This window comes from Prionailurus bengalensis, chromosome A3 (genome assembly GCF_016509475.1).
Source record: "Prionailurus bengalensis isolate Pbe53 chromosome A3, Fcat_Pben_1.1_paternal_pri, whole genome shotgun sequence".
NCBI classification, from domain to species: Eukaryota; Metazoa; Chordata; class Mammalia; order Carnivora; family Felidae; genus Prionailurus; species Prionailurus bengalensis.
The window spans coordinates 62,411,776-62,435,252 of NC_057354.1; the positions used below are offsets into that span (position 1 = coordinate 62,411,776).

At 47.1% G+C, this 23,477-nt stretch overlaps 2 protein-coding genes across 2 annotated transcripts; both read left to right on the top strand.

Annotated features, from left to right (window-relative positions):
- Positions 1-717: 717 nt before the first annotated feature.
- ANKRD39 (ankyrin repeat domain 39) lies at positions 718-18,250 on the top strand. The gene is made up of 5 exons (XM_043603243.1): positions 718-857; positions 5,473-5,576; positions 5,988-6,191; positions 14,070-14,251; positions 18,139-18,250. Exons 1-4 carry the CDS (start codon positions 758-760, stop codon positions 14,211-14,213), a joined length of 552 nt encoding a protein of 183 aa, XP_043459178.1. The 5' UTR covers positions 718-757; the 3' UTR covers positions 14,214-14,251; positions 18,139-18,250.
- Positions 16,680-22,539, top strand: ANKRD23 (ankyrin repeat domain 23). Its single transcript, XM_043603242.1, has 9 exons — positions 16,680-16,806; positions 18,139-18,285; positions 18,459-18,584; positions 19,610-19,735; positions 20,004-20,102; positions 20,187-20,285; positions 20,441-20,539; positions 20,682-20,780; positions 20,871-22,539. The coding sequence occupies exons 1-9, from the start codon at positions 16,780-16,782 to the stop codon at positions 20,964-20,966; spliced, it is 918 nt and encodes a 305-aa protein (XP_043459177.1). The 5' UTR covers positions 16,680-16,779; the 3' UTR covers positions 20,967-22,539.
- The last annotated feature ends 938 nt before the right edge of the window (positions 22,540-23,477 follow it).

Sequence of the window (23,477 nt, forward strand, 5' to 3'; positions counted from 1 at the left end):
GTAGGAAAGGGCTATGAATCTGGAGACTTCTGGGTACGCTAAGATTCCTGCATGGTCAATAAACCCATGCCCTGAGGATGTTGACATATGAAGACTGATTCAGTAAATTAGGTTCCCACTGTGGAATTGGGGGTTCGGCACAACCCAACGGCCCGTCCCTGGCCTCGGGGCTTACATGCTCCTAGTGGCAGGACAAGTGACCCCCTTCCTCCTACGGGGTCTTCCAAGAAATGGGCAGGAGGCACGTGAAGAAGGAGGAGGAAGCGAGGTCACTGGGCCTTGGGGTGTGGAAAGACAGGACGAAGACCTTGGGGCGCGACCGGCGACTCCTGCCCTGGAGAAACCGGTGGCACACAGAACCTGGAGGGCCAGGCTCTGACAAGCGGCCGCACCCGCCCGCTGCGTCCGTGCAACCTACGAAGCGGGGGCTCCGGCGCCATCCGCCCGGAGGTGGGGGGGGGGGGGGGGGCGGGGCGGGGCGAGGGAATCCTACGCTGCGGCCTCCGCACTCCGCTTAGCCTGGGACGCCCTCGCGCGGCCGCCTCGGAGCGCGGTGGTGCGCCATAAGCCCCGCCCCGCCGCTTCCATTGATTCCCGAGCTAAAGCCCAGCTGGGTCGGCCTCCGAGGAAATCTTCGGCCGCCGAGGGGCGGATCCCAGAGCTGGTGCTGCCTCTGCTGCGTCCGCTCCGCCCACCCGCTGCGGCCGCGCGTGCGCACAACCGGCGGGGGGGGGGGAGGGCGGGCGCCAAGGCTGGCATGGCGGCGCCGCGGCCCTGCGCCGATAGCCCGTGCTGCTCTCATCCGGGTGTGGCGTCCGGTGTGCAACAGACGCTGGAGGAAATGGACTTCGACAGGGGTGAGGCTCCCCGCTGTCTCCAGGTCGCGGCACAAGGAGATGGCCGAGAAGCGGGACCCCGAGGGCCGCAGCGAGCCGGGTGGGAGCCCAGGGGGGCAGTGGGCTCCCAGCCCCCGCGTCAGTGAGATCCCACCAGGCACCTGGCAGGGGCTCCGCCACTAGAAACTTCGTCTCGTGTGCAGGTTGGGAAACTGAGGCCCTGGTTTTGTTACCTTCCCAAGTGGTGGGGCGGAGCCCGTCTCAGCTGGTGCGCCCCCTAGAGACTCGGGGCCCCTCGGGTGTCTGGGGCGCCGGGCGGCAGAATCAGCAGCTCGGGGTATTGCAACTACCCGGAGGGCACGGAGCTTCAGAGGGGGCTGCGCTGCGAAGAGAACTAACGTTCTAACCTCAGGTGTGAGCCCTAGTGTGTCAGATCCTGTAGGCTTTAGATATGGCACACACGGCCCTCAGCGCAGGTGATGTTATCTCTCCCTTTGGGACCTGAGAAGTAACTATTTTACCCCAGACTGTAAGGAGATCGTATCGCCAGTAAGGAACACAGTAACGCTGAAAAAAAATGTCCTCTTTTCTTGGGAAGCTGTGTATTATCCCTCTGTGCAGAGGCAGCTTATTCAGTAATAACACTGTCCTCAATTGTTGGGTAGATGCTACTGCTTTATATGCATTCTGACCCAACTATTAAGTGACTCTTGCATCTGCTTACTTCCCTCCACTTCTGCCACTCTCTGGGCTACTGAAGCAATTCCCTCATGGGCCTTCCTGCTTCCACTCCTGACCTCCAATGGTGTTTTCTTCTCTACATAGAGGCCAGAGTAACTTTTTGAAGGTATTAAATCAGGTGATTTCATTGCTCTTAGAATAAAATTCAGATTCCTTCCATGGCCTACAAACTGATCTAATCCCTGCCCGTTCTACTTCTCTGCCCTCATTTTATTCCTCATCCTTTTCTTTCCCCAGTCACTGCACTTCAGTTACACTGGGCTCAATTTTGGTTTCTCAGACATGCAAGGTCTCTTTCTGACTTAAGGCCATTGTACTTGCTGTCCCAGCTCCTTGGAATGAACTTCCTGCAACATCGGGCTAGCTAATGCTTTTCTCTCTGGTCTCAGGTCAAATGTCACCTCAGAAAGACCCACCCTGAACACCCCATTCTAGTAGTTCTCAGCTGGGGGCAGTTCTGATCCCAAATGGTCTTTGGCAATGTCTGGAGACAATTTCAGGTGTTACTGGGAGGGTGCTATGGCATCTTGTAGGTCGAGACCAGGGATGTTGGTGTACATCCTACAGTGCACAGGACAGTTCCTCATAGCGAAGAATTATCTGGTATAAAATGCCAATTGTGCTGCTATTGAGAAAGAAACCTTGCCCTATCCAAAGTAGGGCCCCTTACCCTCCAGGTTACTCTGATATATTACATTACTTTCATTAAAGCAGTTTTCACAACCTGACATTACTTTGTTTACTTATTTATTATCTATTTCCCACACATGGGAAAGATCCTTGTCTGTTTTCTTGTGTGGATTCTTTTTCTTCATATCTACTTTCTGGGTTTATTTTCCCGTTTCCTGGAGTATATCCTTTAAAGTTTTTTCAGTGAGTATGCTTCTCCAACATTCATTCATTCATTTCTCTCTCTCTCTCTCTCTCTCGACTGTTATAAAATTCTACGTTGACAGTTATTTTTTTTTTATCCCTCAAACCTTTGAAAATATTTTTCCTTTATCTTCTTTTGTCTGCTACTGTTGTTAAGAATTTAGCTGATAATCTGCTTGTTACTCTTCCATGACTGGTGATTTTTTCTTTTTTGGTAACTTAAATGTTCTCTTTATTCTTGATGTTTGGTCATTTCACCATGGTAGATTTGTTTTGATCAGTTCTCCTTCGGATTTAATGTGGTTTTCATCTGAGAACTCATGGTTGCCTTTACTTGAGAATAATTCTCTCTTTTTTTATGCTTAGTTATTTTTGAGAGAGAGAGACAGACAGAGTGTGAGTGAGGGAGGGGCAGAGAGAGCAGGAGACACAGAATCCGAAGCAGGCTCCAGGCTCCCAGCTGTCAACACAGAGCCCAATGCGAGGCTTGAACCCATGAACTGTGAAATCATGACCTGAGCTGAAATCAAACGCTTAACCAACTGACCCACCCAGGCACCCCTACTTCAGAATAATTCTTAGATGATATCTCTTCAGACATTTCCTCTCCTATTCTGTCCAGTTTCTCTTTTTTAAACTCCTATTAGACACATGTTGGTACAGTCTTCTATGTTTCTTTACCTCTTTTTAATATTTTTGTCTTTACCATTCTGCATTCTGGGTGATTTCCAAGTCACTCATTGTCTCTCCAGCTGGGTCTACAGTACTGTCCAACCATCTGTTGTTGTTGTTGTTTTATCTCAGTGATTCTATTTTTTAATTTACTGACTTTTTTTTTTTTTAAGTAATCTCTAAAACCGACCTGGGACTCAGACTCATGACCCCAAGATCAAGAGTCACATGCTCAACCAGCCGAGCCAGCCAGGTGCCCCTGACTTTTGTCTTAGATCTCCTTGTTCTTTTTTTACCCCTAACGTTCTGTTGATTTGTGGATTCTATTCCTTCATCTTTGTGAACACATTAAATGTTGTTTTATTTTTTAAAGAAAATTTTAATGTTTATTTTTGAGAGAGAGAGTGAGCACAAGCGAGCGAGGGGCAGAGAGAGGGAGACAGACTCTGAAGCAGGCTCTGTGCTGTCAGCGCATAGCCCAACATGGGACTCAAATGCATGAACTGTGAGATCATGACCTGAGCTTAAGTCGGATGCTCAACTGAGCCATCCAGGCACCCCTAAATGTTGTTTTAAAGTCTTTTAGATTGTGTTGTTATGGCTGATTTTTAAAGCACGCATTTTTCCATTTGTTGTATTTGCTGACTGTCTCACATGGCAGTGGATTTCTTCTTGTTTTACAGCTTCTAATTTTTGAGCTCATAGGCTGAGCGGTGGGATGTCCTGTTTTGTAAGAGATTATCCACATACCTCTGTTGGCTTCTGGAGGTATAAAACATTTTTTTTTTTAAGTTGCCTCTGTGCAGCCCTTATAACATTCACTTGTCTGGGTCCATTTTTATTACAGATCCAGATTATGACGTACTCTTAGCTTGGGGGTTCTGCTCCCTAAGGGGTATAAATAAATATAGGTCCCACATCTCCAAGTTGCTTGATTTTTTTTAGGTTTCTTCTGCCTGTGCTGTCTTCTAACACCTATTGAAATGGTGCCTTTTCTCATTTCCTTTAAGTTTATATTCAGATGTCACCTTATCAAAGATGCCATCTGTGACCAGTGCTCATATCCCTTCTCTGCTTTATTTTTCTTCATAGGTCTTAGTACCACCTGACTTATTTTTTTCCTGTTTGTCTCCTATAATTAGAATGTAACCTCCATAAGACTAAAATTTGCAGGGCAAGGGGAGCACTGGAGATCAGGGATCTTTAATTCTTGGCTGATCCCTAATGCCCAGAAGAGTGCGAGATACATAGTAAGTATTCAGTAAATATTTGCGGAATGAGTGAAGTGCCTGTGCCTGGCAGCTTGCTTCTTGCTGGTATTCAGACCAGGAAAGTAGAGATTTTCCAGTCCCAGTTCATCCATGACATGGTACTTCCTGCCCCCCAGCTTTGTGCACAGAACCTTGCTGTATCTATTCCCTGCCATACACATGGCCTGCAGCCTTTGATGCAGACCCTGCCCAGTTGTTCAGCCAAAGCCTCTAAGATGCATGTGCAGGCACACCTGGGTGGCTCAGTTGGTTAAGTGCTGACTTCGACTCAGGTCATGATCTTGCGGTTCATGGGTTCGAGACTGCATCGGGCTCTGTGCTGACAGCTCAGAGCCTGGAGCCTGCTTTGGATTCTCTCTCTCTCTCTCTCTGTCTCTCTCTGCCCCTCACCTTCTCACACTCTCTTTCAAAAATAAACATTAAAAAATTTTTTTTAATTATCTATGTCTAGTTACAAGGACTTTTGGGATTCTGCAGACTCAGTACCTGCTCACCGCTTTGGCTGTGGTTTTCACCTTGTTCTGGCAGCTGGTAATGGCCTTCTCTTGCTTTTAAATTTGCCTGTGTATTCAAATATTTTAAACATTACCTTATCCAACATTTGTGTATTTGAAGTGGTTTGAAGAAGGGATTTCTGTGTCTGCTCAATTCTACTATCCTGATTAGACAAAGCCCCTTATCTTTTTTTTTTTTTAACGTTTATTTATTTTTGAGAGAGTGGGGGAAGGGCAGAGAGAAAGGGAGACACAGAATCCGAAGCAGATTCCAGGCTCTGAGTTGTCAGCACAAAGCCTGACATGGGGCTCGAACCCACGAACCACGAGATCACGACATGAGCCAAAGTCAGATGCTTAACTGACAGCCACCCAGGCACCCCAGCCCTTTGTCTATCTTGTCCACGGCTACGTCACCACCTCCTAGGACAGCCCTTGGCACAGAGGAGATCTCAGTTAATATCATCTGTTGAATGAATAAATCCCCCATTTTATAGGTGAGAAAATGGAGATCAAGAGGTAAAGGAAGCGCTAAAAGTCTCCAGTCATTCAACATTATCCAGCACTTTGGTTGTCTTTCCACAGGAATCTGGTCAGCAGCCCTGAATGGAGACCTAGGTCGAGTGAAATATTTAATCCAGAAGGCAACAGACCCTAGCCAGCCTGACTCAGCTGGCTACACTGCTCTGGTGAGCTGGGGAGGAACACAGGGTCAGAGGAGGGAGAAGCTTTCACGTGGGATACGTGCTCCCTGTGGGGAAGGGGGTTATGTTGCCTTTACTCCTGCCCTTTCTTCTCTCCTAGCAGGTTTTCTGTTTTAAGCATCAGGTGAACCTGTTTTTTTTGTTTTTTTTTTAATTAGTGTTAAAGTGCTTTACATCAATTATTTCATTTCATTTCCTAACAGTTCTGTGACATAGGAATAATTATTATCCTCATTTGCCTGTTGAGGAAACTGATGCTAGAAATTTAGAAGCTTGCCCAGGTCATATAGCTGATGGAGATCGTCCTCTTGCTCCTGAGCCCATGCTCTCACCCCTCCACCACCCTCATTGCCTGCCTGGGCTCTGCTGTCTGAACTTGGTCTCTTTTCCCTGCAGCACTATGCCAGCCGCAACGGGCACTATGCTGTATGCCAGTTCCTGCTGGAAAGTGGGGCTAAGTGTGATGCCCAAACCCATGGGGGCGCCACTGCTCTGCACCGGGCAAGCTACTGTGGGCACACTGAAATTGCACGGCTCCTGCTGTCTCATGGGTCCAACCCCAGGTTGGTAGATGACGATGGCATGACCAGTTTGCATAAGGTATGCTCCCTTCCCCCCTTCAAAAACTTGGTTTTTGTCATTATAAAAGTTATAACATGTTTGCTGTAGAAAACATGGGGAAAGCAGAAAAGGGAAAATGCAAATCACTTATAATGCCAGTGCTTACCAGTCATCACTTTAGGATTAACGTATCTGGCATTTTTCCTGTGCATGTAAACTAGAATTAAATGTATGGCATCATTTTTTTTTTCTTTCCTTTAGTGATATGCCATGAATGCTTTTCCATGAAGTTAGTTTTCTGAAGCTCACACCTACTTTAGGGGCAGCCCCTGGCTGGCTCAGTCAGTAGAGCATATGACTCTTGATTTGGAGTTGTGAGTTTGTGCCTTACATTGCGTGTAGAGATTACTTAAAAATCTTCAAAAAAAAAAAAAAAGTTGAATGAAGCTTACACCTATTCTTACCTGTCCCTGTAGCCCACTTTCCATACTATAACCAGAGTGATTGCTTAATTAACCTTCTGACCAGAAATACCTACACATGGTGAAGAGTTTGAAGAGTACAAAACAGTGCAGCAGGAAAATGATTCCCTTCCACCCTGATGCCTGGTTCGTCGATCTTCTAGGGCACCTCCCTCAAGGCATCACTGTTACTGATTTATTATGCATATTTGAGAAATGGTTTATGCATGTTTATGGCCTATGTGTATACATTTATTCTTCTCTCGGCTCCACTTGGTTTTCTCCCAGAGTGATGGTTTTTAAATTAATTCTGATCATGCCACACCTTAGAGGCCTTCAAGGCCTTAAGCTGCTTTACAAGGCTGTCTGGGGTTAGCCCCTGCCTGCTTCTCCAGTTTATCTTTTCTTCTTCTCTTCTCTTTTCCTTTCTTTCTTTTTCTTTCTTTCTTTCTTTCTTTCTTTCTTTCTTTCTTTCTTTCTTTCTTTCTCTTTCTTTCTTTCTTTCTTTCTTTCTTTCTTTCTTTCTTTCTTTCTTTTCTTTCTTTCTTTCTTTCCCTTCCTTCCTTCCTTCCTTCCTTCCTTCCTTCCTTCCTTCCTTCCTTCCTTATATATTTATTTATTTAAACAACCAACACACAGTAAAGAATATTTTGGAGGGCACCAGGGTGGCTCAGTCAGTTGAGCACTTGGACTCAAGACTCTTGGTTTCGGCTCAGGTCATGATCTCATAGTTCATGAGATTGAGCCCTGTGTTGGGCTCTGTGGAGCCACTTTGGGATTCTCTGTCTCCCTCTCTGTCTGCCTCTCCCCTGCTCTACTGCACGCACTCTTTCTCTCTCAAAATAAATAAACATTTTTTTATAAAAGAATACTTTTGAATTGTAGCCTACAAAACATAATTCTGGATGTGAAGTTTTATTTTATTATTTTTAAAATGTTTGTTTATTTTTGAGAGTGAGCAGGGGAGGGGCAGAGAGAGGGGGACAGAAGATCTGAAGTACAGATGCGGGGCTTGAATTCACAAACTGTGAGATTATGACCTGAGCCAAAGTCGGACACTCAACCGACTGAGCCACCCAGGTGCCCCTAAATTGTAAAACAGAAACATTTAAGTAGTTGACCGCCTGACTTACCATCAGAACCTGTGGCAGACACTTTTCCTGTCCACCAAAAATTTGTGTTCACTCTTCATATTAGAGACATGTCTCAAAGGGGGCTCTGCAATCACAGACAACTTTCAGTTCCCTCTAGCATGTAGTGTGGCAAGTTCTCAGCCATTAGAAGACAAGACACATTGATGAGCTTTCTCTAGGAGGGTTTTATTTTAGCAGCCAGTGTTCCTCCTCCACACACTCTACTCTGCCTCCCCAGGCAGTAACAGAGACAGCTAGGGGTCAGCAAGTCCACAGCAAGCAATCTGGACTCCAGAAGCATGAGAGGAAGGTGCTTGTTTAAGTACAGTAGCCTTGAAATGTTAGGTCAGCAAAGATAGAGTTCTTACTTTTATTTATTTTTTACACCTGACTGTTGAATAATACATGTTATAATTATTTTTTAATGTTTATTTATTTAGAGAGTTTTGAGAGAGCGCAAGTGGGGGAGGGACAGGAAGGGAGGAAGACACAGAATCTGAAACAGACTCCCAGCTCTAAGCTGTCAGCACAGAGCCCGGTGTGGAGTTCGAACTCACAAACCTTGATATCATGACCTGAGCCCAAGTCAGACATTTAACTGACTGAGCCACCCAGACATCCCAGTACATGTTATTTTTTAAAAAAATATATGATGGGAGCAGGGGTAACACTTTGATACAGACACTAGTAGATACATTAAAAAAAAATTGTAGTAGGGGTTTTTTTTGTTGTTTTTTTTAATGTTTATTTTTGAGAGAGAGCGAGGGAGGGGCAGAGAGAGAGGGAGACACAGAATCTGAAGCAGGGTCCAGGCTCTGAGCTATCAGCACAGGGCCTGATGCAGGGCTTGAACTCAACGATCTGCAAGATCACGACCTGAGCTGGAGTCGGATGTTTAACCACTGAGCCACCCAGGCGCCCCTGTTTTTGTTTTTTTTATATACTTCATGATACGTCTTATATGAGGTATAGGCATAACGTACACCACCATAATAAGTCAAGTCAAAGGAATTTTTTTGGTTTCCCAGTGTATATAAAAGTTATGTTTATACTATAGTATATTTAGTGTATGCTAGCATTATGTCAAAAAAATGTATGTACCTTAATTTAAAAATACTTCATTGCTGGGGCACCTGGGTGGCTCAGTCAGTTGAGCGTCCGACTTCAGCTCAGGTCATGACCTTGCAGTTTGTGAGTTTGAGCCCCCCGTTGGGCTCTGTGCTGACAGCTCGGAGCCTGGAGCTTGCTTCGGATTCTGTGTCTCCCTCTCTCTGCCCCGTCCCCACTCATGCTCTCTGTCTCTCAAAAATGAATAAACGTTAAAAAAAAATTTTTTTTTAATAAAAAATAAAAATACTTTATTGCTAAAAAATGCTAACCATCATCTGACCTTTCAGCAAGTTGTAGTCTTTGTACTGGTAGAGGGTCTTACCTCAATGTTAATGCCTGCTCCGGGTATCAGGGTGGTCAGGGTAGTGGCTGCTGAAGCACTGGATCACGGCAGTTTCTTAAACTAGGACGACAATGAAGTTTGCCACATTGATTGACTCTTCCTTTCACTTGAGCACTGAGAGGCCATTGTAAGGTTGTTAATTGACTCAATTTCAATATTGTTGTGTTTCAAAGAATAGGGAAGCATGAGGAAGAGAAAGACTGGGGAACCAGTCAGTGTAGCAGTCAGAACACACACATTTATTAAGTTCAGTATCTCATATGGGTGTGGGTCATGGCATCCCAAAATAATTATAGTAGCAACCTCAGAGATTAGTGATCACAGATCATATGGAACTAGAAAAGACCCTGAATAGCCAAAGCAATCTTGAAAAAGAAAATCAAAGTAGGAGGCATCACAGTTCCAGACTTCAAGCTATACTACAAAGCTGTAATCATGCAGACAGTATGGTACTGGCATAAGAACAGACACTCGGATCAATGGAACAGAATAGAGAACCCAGAAATGGACTCACAAATGTATGGCCAACTAATCTTTGACAAAGCAGGAAAGAGTATCCAATGGAATAAAGACAGTCTCTTCAGCAAGTGGTGTTGGGAAAACTGGATAGTGACATGCAGAAGAATGAACCTGGACTACTTTCTTACACCATACACAAACATAAACTCAAAGTGGATGAAAGACCTAAATGTAAGACAGGAAGCCATCATAATCCTTGAGGAGAAAGCAGGCAAAAATCTCTTTGATCTTGGCTGCAGCAACTTCTTACTCAACACATTTCCAGAGGCAAAGGAAACAAAAGCAAAAATGAACTATTGGGACCTCATCAAAATAAAAAGTTTCTGCACAGGGAAGGAAACAATCAGCAAAACTAAAAGGCACCCGATGGAATGGGAGAAGATATTTGCAAACAACATATCAGATAAAGGGTTAGTATCCAAAATCTATAAAGAACTTACCAAATAAACACCCAAAACACAAATAATCCAGTGAAGAAATGGGCAAAAGACATGAATAGACACTTCTCCAAAGAAGACATCCAGATGGCCAACTGACACATGAAAAAATGCTCAACATCCCTCATCATCAGGGAAATACAAACCAAAACCACGAGATACCTCACACCTGTCAGAATGGCAAACATTAACAACTCAGGCAATAACAGATGTTGGCGAGGATGCAGAGAGAGAGGATCTCTTTTGCACTGCTGGTGGGAATGCAAACTGGTGCAGCCACTCTGGAAGACAGTATGGAGGTTCCTTAAAAAGTTAAAAATAGAACTACCCTATGACCCAGCAATTGCACTACTAGGTATGTATCCAAGGGATACAGGTATGCTGTTTCGAAGGAGCACATGCACCCAAATGTTTATAGCAGCACTATCAACAATAGCCAAAGTATGGAAAGAGCCCAAATGTCCATCGATGGATGAATGGATAAAGAAGATGTGATATGTATGTGTGTGTGTGTGTTTACACACATACATACATACATACATACATACATACATACATACAATGGAGTATTACTTGGCAATAAAAAAGAATGAACTCTTGCCATTTGCAACAGCATGGATGGAACTAGAGGGTATTAGGCTAAGGGAAATTAGAGAAAGACAAAAATCATATGACTTCACTCATATGAGGACTTTAAGACACAGAACAGATGAACACAAGGGAAGGGAAGCAAAAATAATATAAAAACAGGGAGGGGGACAATACATAAGAGACTCTTAAATATGGAGAACAAACAGAGGGTTACTGGAGGGGTTGTGGGAGGGGGGATGGGCTAAATGGGTAAGAGGCATTAAGGAATCTACTCCTGAAATCATTGTTGCACTGTATGCTAACTAACTTGGATCAAGTTAAATAAATAAAACTCCAGAAAAATAAAATAAAATTAAAAAATAAAATGCTCTGTGAATTAAAAAAAATCACAGATCAGCGTAACAAACACAATAATAATGAAAAAGTTTGAAAATTTCAGGAAGTATGAAAATATAACAGATAGGAAGTGACCAAGTGCTATTGGGAAAACCCTGCTCGATGCAGGGTTGCCATAGACCTTCAGTTTATAAAAACAAACAAACAAAACCCACAGTACCTGCATAGCTCAGTAAAGCAAAGTGCAGCAAAACGAGGTTTTCCTATATATAAAATAGTCAAACCTAGAAGCAGAGAGTAGAATGGTGGTTTCCAGGGGCAGGGGGGAGGGAGGGAGTTGCTGTTGAACTGGTAATAGTTTCACTTGGGCAAGTTGATTAAGTTCTACGGATCTGTACTGTGCCTGTAGTTGGCTGTACTGTGTGGTACACTTTAAATTTGTTGAGAAGGGTGGGGTGCCTGGCTGTCCCAGTCAGTAGAGCATGTGACTTGATCTCAGGATTTTGAGTTCAAGCCCCACATTGGTCCTGGCCTACTTAAAAGGGCACCGGGGTGCCCTCGTGGCTTAGTTAAGCATCCGACTCTTGATTTCAGCTCAGGTCTCATGGTTTGTGAGATTGAGCCCCGTGTGGGGCTCTACACTGAGAGTGCAGAACCTGCTTGGGATTCTCTCTCTCCCTCTCTTTCTGTCCCTCTCCTACTTGCGCAGGTGCTCGCTTGCTCGCTCGCTCTCTTTCAAGATAAATAAGTAAATATGAAAAAAACAATTTCCAAAACTAATTACTTTTGTTAAGGTAGATCTCGGGGTGCCTTGCTGGTTCAGGCAGGAGAGCAGGTGACCCATGATCTTGGAGTTGTGGGATTGAGCCCCATGTTGGGTATAGAGATTACTTAAAAATCACAAATCAGTTAATTAAGAAGGTAGGTCTCATGTGAAATGTTTTTACCACAATAAAAAAATTGGTGTGGAGGTTGCTGTCTCAAAGATCAACTTAATTTTTAGGAAACCAGATGTGAATCATCATCCAATGATTTTCAGATATATTACACTTGCATGCACTTCAAGGGAAAATATCAACCTTTCCTCCAGTTTATCTTTTTTTTTTTTTTAAGTTTAATTATTTAAGTAATCTCTACACCCAACATGAGACTTGAACTCACCACCCCAAGATCAAGAGTTGCATGCTCTTCTGACTGAGTTAGCCAGGTGCCCGTCTTGAGCTCCCATCCCCTTGTCTCTTAACACTGATGCCCAGTTTCTTTTCTCTCTTTTTTTAATGTTTGTTTATTTATTTTGACAGAGAGTACGTGCAAGCACGGGAGGGGCAGAGAGAGAATTCTAAGCAGGCTGCATGCTCAGTGTGGAGCCTGACATGGGGCTGGATCTCACAAAGTGTGAAATCCTGACCTGAACTGAAATCAACAGTCGGATGCTTAACCAACTGAACCACCCAGTCGCCCCTCAGGCTCAGTTTCTTGACCCTATTATGGTGACACTCCAGGGCCTTACATATCAAGCTATCCCCTTCTGGATGCCTCTCCTCTCCCAGTTTTCATCTGGCTTGTTTCTGTCTTTCCTTCTGGATCTCAGCTTCTACATTACACCCTCAGAGAGCCTTCCTGTTCCTTAGACGTGGGCAGCTCATCCAACTGATGTGCAGAAGCACCCTGCACTTGACTTCCCTAACTTTTCTCCTTGAAATTCCTTTGAATTCTGTCTCTGTCCCTAGAGATAGCTAAGACTTGATCTTGTTTACTGTTGTAGCCCCAGCTCTTGGCCTAGGTTGCCCAATGAATATGTGCTGAGTGAACAACCGGATGTTGTTTTATTTTCTTTTAAGACGCTTGCCAGTTGGAGAGGCAGATTGCCTATTTCTTAATGGTCTAAACTGGTGTTGCTCATTTTGTTGTAACTCCCATGGAGGGTTTGTATGGGCAGGACACTGCCGCAGATATTGCTGGCTGGTGTTCCCCACAGCGTGAGGCCTTTTCAGCGTGTATCCCGCCTTTTTCTCTCATTCAGGGGATGCACATGTGTGAGGAATAGGAATTGTTTTTTCTTTTTCAAAAAATAAGCTACTTGAAAACTTTGGTCCTTTTTTTGAAAAAATTCTTTGGAATGCATCTCACAACTGCACACAACATACCACTGCCTGAATTGAGGCAACAAAATTGAGAACCTTGGGTCTGTATTTCTCAAGAGGACCTGCTAAATAAAGATCTGGATTCAAATTACAGACCGTATTTGCTGCTATTATTAATTTTTACACCCCTCAAAAGCCCCTAGGTACATCAGTCTGTCTGTTGGGAGGAGCAGGGAATTCAAGTGGTATAACACAGTTGTTAAGAGTTGAGACTTGGCAGTCAGATGGACCTGGTTTAGAGTCCCTAGGCTGCCACACTGGCTCTGTGACCTTGGACAAGTCACTTGTATAAGCCATCTGTAAAATGGGAAAAATGATAGTTCCTATCTTTGAAGGTTATTGTGAACACTGAATAAACTAATCTGTAGAAGTCACTTTAACTCTCTCCTCTGGGGGAGTTAAGTTAAAAAGAGGCAGAGGAGAAAGCTGAGAACCTGAGCCCATTTTTCTCTGCTCATCTGAAAGGTCCCAGAGGGCAGAGGCTGTGTCTGGTATAGGTTGTACCCATGGTGCCCGGCGCCCTTGTACATTTGTAAAAGACACTCAGATCTAAGGTTCTATATTTGTTGTTAATGTGCAGGCCTGGAGAGAGAAGAATGGCCACTGAGCAAAGGACACAAGAGAGAAAAACTCAAGCTAACTGCCAGAATAGCACTAGAGAATTCCACCAATCTTTATGCAAGTTGTTGGGATTTGGTAGGAATTAGGGGAAATCTACTCAAACAGCCAGTGTCTCTCTTTTCACAAGACCTTTTTTAGGACCAAGAAATTCCCAGAAGTGGATCATGAAAGGGCAGGGCCCAGTGAGGGTATGGCTCTTGATTCAGGTCTGTCTCTCCACAGGCTGCTGAGAAGGGTCACACGGACATTTGCTCTCTCCTGTTGCAACACAGCCCAGCCCTGAAAGCTGTCCGGGATCGAAAGGCACGACTGGCATGTGACCTGCTGCCCTGCGACAGTGACCTACGGGACCTGCTGGCCAGCTGAACTGCCACCCTTCTGCTGTCTTAGGCTGCCATGCAAGGGTACACAGACTAGCCCTCCTAGCCCCTGCCTTGGTCAGCATCCATGCTGCAGGGTGGGAAACTAAGGCCTGAAGAGCCCCATTCTGGCCACTGTGGAAGTGAGGGAGTAGATCTCGTGGGGCTGTAAGTGCTTACGCCTGGACAGATGATCATATTCTAAATTAGTTCATGTGGAAACATCTATCCCTTGGAAAAAATAAAGTTGTATCCTTACCTCATCCCATGTTCAAAAATAAATTTCAAGTAAAGATGTAAGTATAAAAACAGAACTATGTAAGTATTAGAAGAAACCACGGAATAGATGACAAAAGCCACTTTCTGGCTGAGTGCCCTTGGAAAAAGTCACTCCACCCATCTGTCCCGGCTTCCTCATCTGTAAGGTGAGGATGACTATAATACGGCCTGCCTTAAGGGCCTTGCGGAGATTCAATGAATGAATCTATGGAGAGCACTAGAGAGTGTGCTGGGCACATTGCAAGCAGTGTATTTGGAGGACCCACTTCCTCAGCTTGCATTAGTTTTAACAATCTGCTAGATTAAAAGTGTTCTTGCTTTATTTTGCATTGCTGATTATCAGTGAAGTTGACCACCTGTTTTCTCTAAACTTCCTGTCCATACCTATTGCCTATTTAAAGACTTTCTTCCTTTGATTGATTCATAGGAGTTTGTATATTCTGGATATTAATATTGTGGTTTTTTTCTTTCTTACCATCACTTTGTTGGTATCTGCTCATGGAAATTGGTACACCTGCTGTAGACGGCAGTTTGACAATATCAAAACTTAAGTGAGTAGGGCCAATAATTTGATTTCTCTGTAGCTACTTAGAGAAATATCCATAAATACAAAGAAGTTTACTTACAGAGACGTTTACAGAGTTGTGCATTGGAGCATGTAGTGTAATTTAAAAAAAAAAAAAGGAAGGGAGGGAGACAAGCTAAATTCTCTCTCTTAGGGCAATGATTAAATTCTGGGACGTGTCATTTGGGGGAAGTGTAGCAGAGTGCAGTGTAGGCTAATGTGGAAAGCGTGCTGAGTTGGGATCACAGTGTGATGTCTCTTAAAACGTGGCTATAAAAACATGACTGTACATCCACAAGACATAGAGGAAAGGAGTCAGGATATATACAACACCGGTACACATGGTATCGCCTGGGCCACTGTGGCAAGAGTGGTTCATCAAGTGCATCTTGAGTTTTGTTTATCTTCCAGTTTTTTATAAAGAGTAATTTCTTGGTAAGAGTTCATACCAGTTAATTTCATGTGGAAGAAACTAGTTTTACTGGTGAGAGTTTGAGTCAGTGGCAGACAATTGAGTCCAGAACTGACGTCTTGTCTTATCTTACTTACCCTCACTCTAGGTAACTCCCCCTCTGCATTCTCAAAGGCAAGAAATCACCCTAGACAAAAACCCCTGGTACATAAGGACCAAGTTTCTTTAAAAACCTCCAGGTTCCCTAAGTTTCAAAACTTGGATGTATTTACCAAGAAGCCAGCTGTGGGTGGAACCATTCCCAGCCCTTTGGGGCCTTGGGCTGTCCTTGACCTGTAGTTCTTCCCTCCCTCTGGTTCAGGTCATCTCTACTCATGTAGCTCCAATTCTAGAATCTTATTTACTACCTATCAGATTTCCTTTCAAAGGTCAAAGCAGAATTCAAGGCACAACTGGGTGAAGGGCATGCTTGGCATCTTAAAGAGAATTAGGAAGTTTGACTTTGGTGGCTTGAGACAGATTGCTTTGTGACTGGATTAATGGTTGACATTCCGTACTTGGACCTGGAGCGGATCTCAGTTCAGCTTCCATGTGGAAAGGCATGCTCCCTGCCAGGAGGGCGTTGGGTAGGGGACCTGCATGTGTGGGACTTGGCTTTTCAAGAGGCATGAGGTGCTGATGACAGGCTGGACTTGGCCCCTGGTGGTGGTATAATTTAAAACACTGACTCTCAGAGTGGTGAGGGAGAAGAAACAGGAACTATAAGGGAGAAGTGAGGGCCACCTGGGGAAAAAAACCAGCAAGAGTAGGGAGGGCAGTCTTGAAACTGGGAGTGGGAGGTCGCTTGAAGCCTGATTTCCTCCTGTAGATGCCATGAGGATTCCTGACGCAGAGGTCAGCCTCTTAGGGCTGTCCTTCCGGAGATATCCTCTAGGATTCTGGCCTCCTTTTGCTTAGGACAGGCTGGCTGGGTTTTTTAGGATCTCAGGCAGCTAGACCTGCAGCAACATGGAGGATCACGCTTAACTCTTCTCTAGTGGCCCAAGCACCCCTGCATCCGTTTATTGGTTGGACCACTCCTGAGCAGGTGCAGGAGACTGGGTGTCTGAGAGTGCACCTGACTCAGCAGAAAGCAGTTCCTGCTGCCTTCAGCGGGCTATACGCCCACACTGGTATTTTGGTCAGTGTTACAGAACCACTGAGCTATCTGGCCCAGGCAAAAGCCTCTGGCCTGCCCTGCCCCCAGGAGCTAGCTCTCTATAAAAGGGCTGAGCCACTCAGCTCCTCTCACTGGGGGTGTGAAGAGCAGGGGGGACCATGGATGTCATCAGCATCCAGCAGTTGGTAAGAATAAGGGGCAGAGGGGAGGGAGGCCAGGCGATTGTCTAGACTGCAGGCTAGCTCGGCAGAACGAGGAGGTCCAGCTAAAGGAGGGCAGGCAGCTTCTATCTGTGGTCTAAGGATCAGGTTTTAGGAGCAGAAATACGCGGTGGTTTTCTGGTGTGGCAGCCCAGTTCTGTGAGGTAGCGAGAGAGGGAAGCAATGGGAAGATGCTGAGTGATGGCAGATGTGACAGCCCTCAAGTTTAGTGAGTTTTCCTCTGGACTGTGATGGTAAAAGAAATTGGAAGTGGTAGGTTACTTTGGAAGACATGAGTGTAGCTGGGGTGTGGGTTTAGTTCAGCTGCTAGGATAACCATCACTCTGGAAATGGTCCAGAGGGTCTGGCTGCCTTGCTTGGGGTAGAGGAAGGGTGCTCTCGAGTTCCCAGGCAGTGAGAGAAGCGGTGACACCAGTGACACTTAGGGTTGTCTGTTTTGGTGAGGCAAGGCACGGGAGGCCCAGGACTCAGGTTGCCCAGTAAGCTCCTCTGCAGGCCAGTGCCTTGGTGGGCCCAGCCCAGTGCAGCCTCTGCTGGGAAGTGGGTTGCAGGGCTTGAGGAAAGTTAGGTTGCCAGCGTTTACTAGTTAGTTCTGCATGCTGGGAGCCCTAGGCTCTGCCATCTGTCATCCCGTTTCCCCTCTCCCCCAGTATCCTTATTCCTCAGTGCTCCCCAGCTCTTGAACCCCCAGCGGGTGCGGGGGATAAGAATAGATCATGATATGGTGGGTTCTGCCCCAGCAAAGTCCCAGTACTTAGTTTCCTCCTCAGCCTCGTGAGCTAATTGCTAGTGTTACCCCCATTCTAGTGATGAAGAAACAGAACTTCACAAGAGCCAAGATTTAAACCCAGGAGTTCACAATTTTACCCATGAGGCATGTCCTCTGTCCTTCTGAGCACGGGGTTAGATGGCAGTATGGTGTGGTCTGGTAGGAATGTAAGGACGATGGCCCAGGAGGGAAGCTGAGGTGTCACCTACCCTGAGCATACCTGGACACAAGCCCAGCAGTATAAATAGATGTGGCGTCACGCCCCTGACCCTGTGTCCTGCTGACAGGACAGGGTAGGCGGCAGTTATCCTGGGCCCCAGGCAACACTATAGTAGGTGAGAGCCAACATCCACGGGTGGCAGGGAGCATGCCAGCAGAGCACCAGGAAACTGCGAAGGGTCAGACCACCCTGACGTCCACAACACTAATCTCTGTAGGTCTGCTCTTCCCAGGATCCCTGTACTGCACTGCTGTCTTCTAAGGACTCTTCATTTTTCTGAGTGTTTATCCTTATCCTGCTCCTACAGGTATGTGGAGAAAGAGTTGAAAGGAAAGCATTGGGATGTGGACATGGCGTTGCTGATTGTGGAGGCGGGCCCAGAGCCTGGAGGCTGGGAGCCCAAGAGGCCGTGGCCCGGGAGCAGTGGAAACTCGAAGAAGAGAAGAAGAAGAAAGTGAGCAGTGCTGGGGGCCCAGCGGGTGCCAACGCCAAGGGTCAGCAGTGAGGGCCTCAGGCGGCTGGGGTCCCTCCGGTGGGTGGGAGACAGAGTGAGCCCAGCCAGGAGCCTGAGCCCGAGGCTTCCATGACCAAGGCTGACTACTGGTGTGGTCTGGTCTTGTGCCCCAGCTTGAGAGATTGAACAACTCCAGACTGAATCTGGAGACTCTGGCTGACTTGGAAAACTTGGTTCAAAGACGGAGAAAACGACTGAAACGCAGAGTCCCCCCTAGGGCACCTGAGCCCACGGTTAAGGTAAGTGAGGAGTCGGGGTGGAAGGAGAGTGCATACCTGGGGCCAGAGTTTGTGAGGAAGTGCTTCCTGTCCCCCTGGGAGGGCTTGGGGAAGAGTGGATGCTGCCAGCCACCAGCTCACCGCCAGGGCCTGCCAAGCTGAATGAAATCCATTTTGGAGGGCACACAGCCCCCTACTTGTTTGCTGGGGGACCACACACAGGGTGGCTTAAACAACAGAAGGTTATTTTCCCAGTTCTGGAGGCTAGAAGTCTGAGATCAAAGTGTCAGCAGGGTTGGGTTGGTTCCTTGTGAGGGCTGTGGGGGAAAGTCTATCCCTACCAGCCTTCTAGCTCCCGGGGCTTGGTGGCTAGCTTTGGTGTTCCCTGGCTTGCGGGTACATCACCCCAACCAGTGTCTGCCTGAGTTCACATGGCACTCTCCCCACGTGCATGCTGTGTCCACATGTCCCCTTTCATTAAGGACACCACTCATATTGGATTAGGGCCCACTTTATTCCAGTGTGACTTTATTTTAACTAATTCCAGCTGCTTATTTCCAAATAAGGCCACATGCTAAGGTCCTGGGGTTGAGATTTTAGCATATAAACTTAGGGGGTGGGGGGCAAGGCAACCTATAATGGGCATAATAGGTGCCTAGTCAGTCAGAATCTCCTGGGGGGTGGGTTTTTAAGAATCTCTGATTTGGGGGCACCTGGGTGGCTTAGTTAAGCATCCGACCACCGGTTTTGGCTTCAGTCGCAACCTCACCGTTCATGAGTTCAAGCCCCGCATCAGGCTTCATGCTGACAGTGCAGAACCTGCTTGGGATTCTCTCTCCCTCTCTCTTTGCCCCCTCCTGCTTGTGTGCTCTCCCAAAATAAATAAAAGGTAAAAGGAAAAAAAAGATTAAAAAACTCTTGATTTGTACAAGCCACCAGCCAATGATAGTCTTTAGCCAGCTCTTAGGGGCCCGCTTGGCTAGAGTGGTAGGGCCCCAGAGGCCTGTGGTTTTGGGAAATGATTTGGCCTCCTTCAACTTATCCAGCTGCAGCCCCAGGCCCAGCTGGAGTCTGTGGACCTGGAGATGTTCCTGAAGGCAGCTGCTGAGAACCAGGAGACCCTGATTGACAAGTACCTGACAGATGGAGGGGACCCTAATGCCCATGACAAGGTAGTGAGAGTGGGGTGAATCAGACTGCAGTGTCAGCGGCTGCAGGGGTGCTGTCTCCAGGGTGTTTTAGTTCTGGCCTACGAAACTGCAGGCCTTTTCTGTTTTATGGGGCACGAGTTGCCTCCTGAGCCAGGAGGGAAGGGCCCTTGGTGTGATCAGGCAGCAGGCACATCTGTTCAAGGAACCCAATACTGGGAATAGGACCCGGGGCAGGGCCTTAAAGGGGTGGCCATGCTCCCTCTGCCTCATCTCCTGTCTCTACCCCCAGCTGCACCGCACAGCCTTGCACTGGGCCTGTTTGAAGGGTCACAGCCAGCTCGTGAACAAGCTGTTGGAGGCAGGTGCCACTGTGGATGCTCGCGACTTGGTGAGAACTGGGAAGGCCCACCCTCACAGCAGACACCCTGCCTTGCACACAGCACGTCAGTACATTGATGCTTTTATTTTGTAGCTGGACAGGACACCTGTGTTCTGGGCCTGCCGTGGAGGACACCTGGACATCCTCAAACAGCTGCTTAACCAGGGAGCCCAGGTCAACGCCCGGGACAAGGTGAGGGGTGCACTGCTGTGGGGTGGTCTGCTAAAGAGAAGACCCAAGAGTGCACAAGAGCTCAGGCTATTCGTGGAGAAGCGAAAGCACAGCCTTTTGGGGTTGCGATGAGGCCTCACCACTTGGAGCAGACAGATTCTCATCCACTCCCTTAGATCTGGAGCACCCCCCTGCATGTGGCCGTGCGCACGAAACACTGTGACTGCCTGGAGCATCTCATTGCATGTGGAGCCCACATTGACGCACAGGATAAGGTAAGGTGCTGGGCCTTTTGGACTTGGGTCAGCTCCACCTGGGAACAGTGACTGAGAGAGCCAGAGCTCGAGGACAGCACTTGCCAACTTGAACCTTCCAAAGATGGGGAGGTCGGGAGGATAACATCCCCTTTCTCAACAGGAAGGGGACACAGCTCTACACGAGGCTGTGCGGCATGGCCACTACAAAGCCATGAAGGTACTGCTGCTCTATGGAGCCAAGCTGGGCGTGCAAAATGTGGTGAGTATGAGCAGGGCTGAGGCCCTGGCCTGAGAAGTGTGGGTGGAGCTCTTAAGGAGAAGGGGACTGATCCAGTATCCTTGTTCCTAGGCCTCAGTGACCCCGGTGCAGCTAGCACGAGACTGGCAGCGGGGCATCCGGGAAGCTCTGCAGGCCCATGTTGGGCATCCCCGCACCCGGTACTAGTGACAGCAGACCTGCAGGGTCACTTCACAGCCACCATTCCATCCCCTTTACCTCCCATCCTTATGTCTTGTCATCTGCACCCCTCTGTGGGTCTCACCTCAGTCCTTATTCCTCTGTCCTGGGACTGCTTCCTCAGGCCAGTCCTAACAGGACTGAGCAGCAGCACTGAGGCCAGCAGGTGAATAAAGCAGGCCTCCCTGGCTGACTTGTTTCCTGCCAGGGCACCAGCTAGGAAGGGCTGACGCAGAGGACCACAGGGAAGCAGGGAACAAAGTGGGTCCAGATGAGGAACAGTGTAGGGAGAGTGGGAATCCAGGATGGAGCGAAAAATAAGTCCTAAACCTTGAGCTGCCCAGGGTTGGGTACTAGGTGTCCTTGGTGTCCCCTGATCCTCAGTCTGGGAGACTGTGTCCCTCCCTCCGCAAGGGAGAGGGGGGCGGGGATTCAGTACATGGCTTGTGGCTGCCCTGGGGCAGGGGTTTCTCTGGGGAATTCCATTCCTATCAGCAGCAACCCTGATAGCATGTGGAGTGGCTCTAGACAACTTTGGCCTTAGGGATTCTGGAGGTGGGTCTGGCAGTCTGGAGGGGACGCTCAATAGGTTTGAGGCTCCACTGCAGAAGTCCAGTACCAACCTGGTTGCCTCAGAAGCCCTAAGACTGAGGAGCTAGAGCTGATGTTTATTTTAGGGAAACTTTGTGCCTACTGCCTCAGGGCTTTGGTCAGCCTGCCTGCCGCTCTCTAGTTGACCAGCTGGTGGCGCTTCTGGTAAGGGTGAAGTGCCTGGGAGCTGGGGATTGCTTGTGGCCCACCCAGCTTTTGGGGTGGTGGCCCGTAACCCTACTTACTTTGCCTCAGGCAACATCGCCCTGGCACTAGAGCTTGAGCCTGGACCTTGCAGCTGCACCTGCTTTGCTTTCTCCCACCGCTGAGGCGGGACATCGAGGAGCTGGTGGCTCAGCCCTGGAGGGGAAGCAGAGGAGAGTGAGGAGCACACCTGCTGCTTTCCCTCCTCTGCTAAGTGGTGGCAGATTTAGGACCCAGCTTCCCACGAGCTCTCCTGAATGTCCCTTCCTTTCACTGCCTTTTCCGCTCCATGGCGCACTGGCGCAGACCCGTACTGCTGGCAGGGCTGGGTCCTGAACTGGCAGAAAATGAATTTTAAGGAACTTTGCCCTAAATGGAGAACTACAAGTTGAGGCCCCAGCTTTAAGATGAAGGGTCAGCCTCCCTCACATACATAAGGTACCTGTATTGACATCCATTTTGCAGTTCTTTCTAGTCTAACATTGGTGGCCTTCTCGGGCCAAGCACAAGGCTATTCTTAGGATGTGAAAAAGCGACTAGAGCTCCCACCGGGGGCCACACACCTTCCCTTCTCATGGACAGCCCCTGCCCTGTGGTGAACTGTAAGGACAGTTCGCCCAGGTGCCAGAGCCATATGAGAAATAGGTATTCAAGTCCATGGAGAAGACGACCCCCCATCTAGAAAATGGGGACCCTTACTTGACAGACAAAACACCATTTTATACGCATCAGTATTTTTTGTTCATTAAAACTGGTTGACTATCCATCACAGCCTACTTGTCTGTTCTGGACTGGGAGGGGCCAGTTCATTAGGTCCAAGGCCTTGTCTTCCTCAGCAGCAAAGCTCAAGCCTGTTAACCATACTGGCCTGACAGCAAGATGGGCTCCCAAGTGCAGAGTGGGGAGTCCAGGCACTTGGCTTGTGTGCTCAAGGCATCACTCACTCACTCACTGATGGGCAAGTTCCAAGAGCACTGGCTCTCAGACTTGGCTGCTTACCACAATCACGAGGGAAGGTTTTAAAAAGTCCTGATGTCCAGGGGTTCCTGGTAAGCTTCTGACTCTTAATTTCGGCTCAGGTCACAGTCCTGCTTAAGGTCCTCTCCCTCTGTCCCTCCCCGACTTTTTCTCAAAAAAAAAAAAAAAAAGTCTTGATGTCCAAGCAAGTTAAATTCTCTCTGGGGTAGGACCCAGGTATCACCACTATGATGCAGATGACACACCTCTCTATGTAGGAAACCCTTAAGGATCTACAAAAAAAATCACCTAGAATAAAGGAGTTCAGGATCTCAAGATCTAAAACAAACATACAAAGGCCTATTTCTGCATATTAGCAATGACTACGTGGACATGAAACTTAACACAGTTCCACTTAAAAATTGCTTTTAAAAATGAAAATAGTAGTACTTAGGTGTAAATCTAACAAAACATTTAAGGACTTGTATGCTGAAAACTTCAACACACTGATGAACAAAATTAAAGGAGAGTTAAAATAAATGGAGACCTACCTTGTTCGTGGATTGGAAGATGAGACCTAGTAAAGATGTCAATTCTCCCCAAATTGACGTACAGGTTTAATGCAGCTCCTACCAAAAATCCCAGCAAGATTTTTTTGTAGATAAGATTACTTAGAAACTCATAGCTAAAACATCTTTGAAAAATAAAGTGGGAGGAACTGGTCTACCTGACTTCAAGACTGAATAT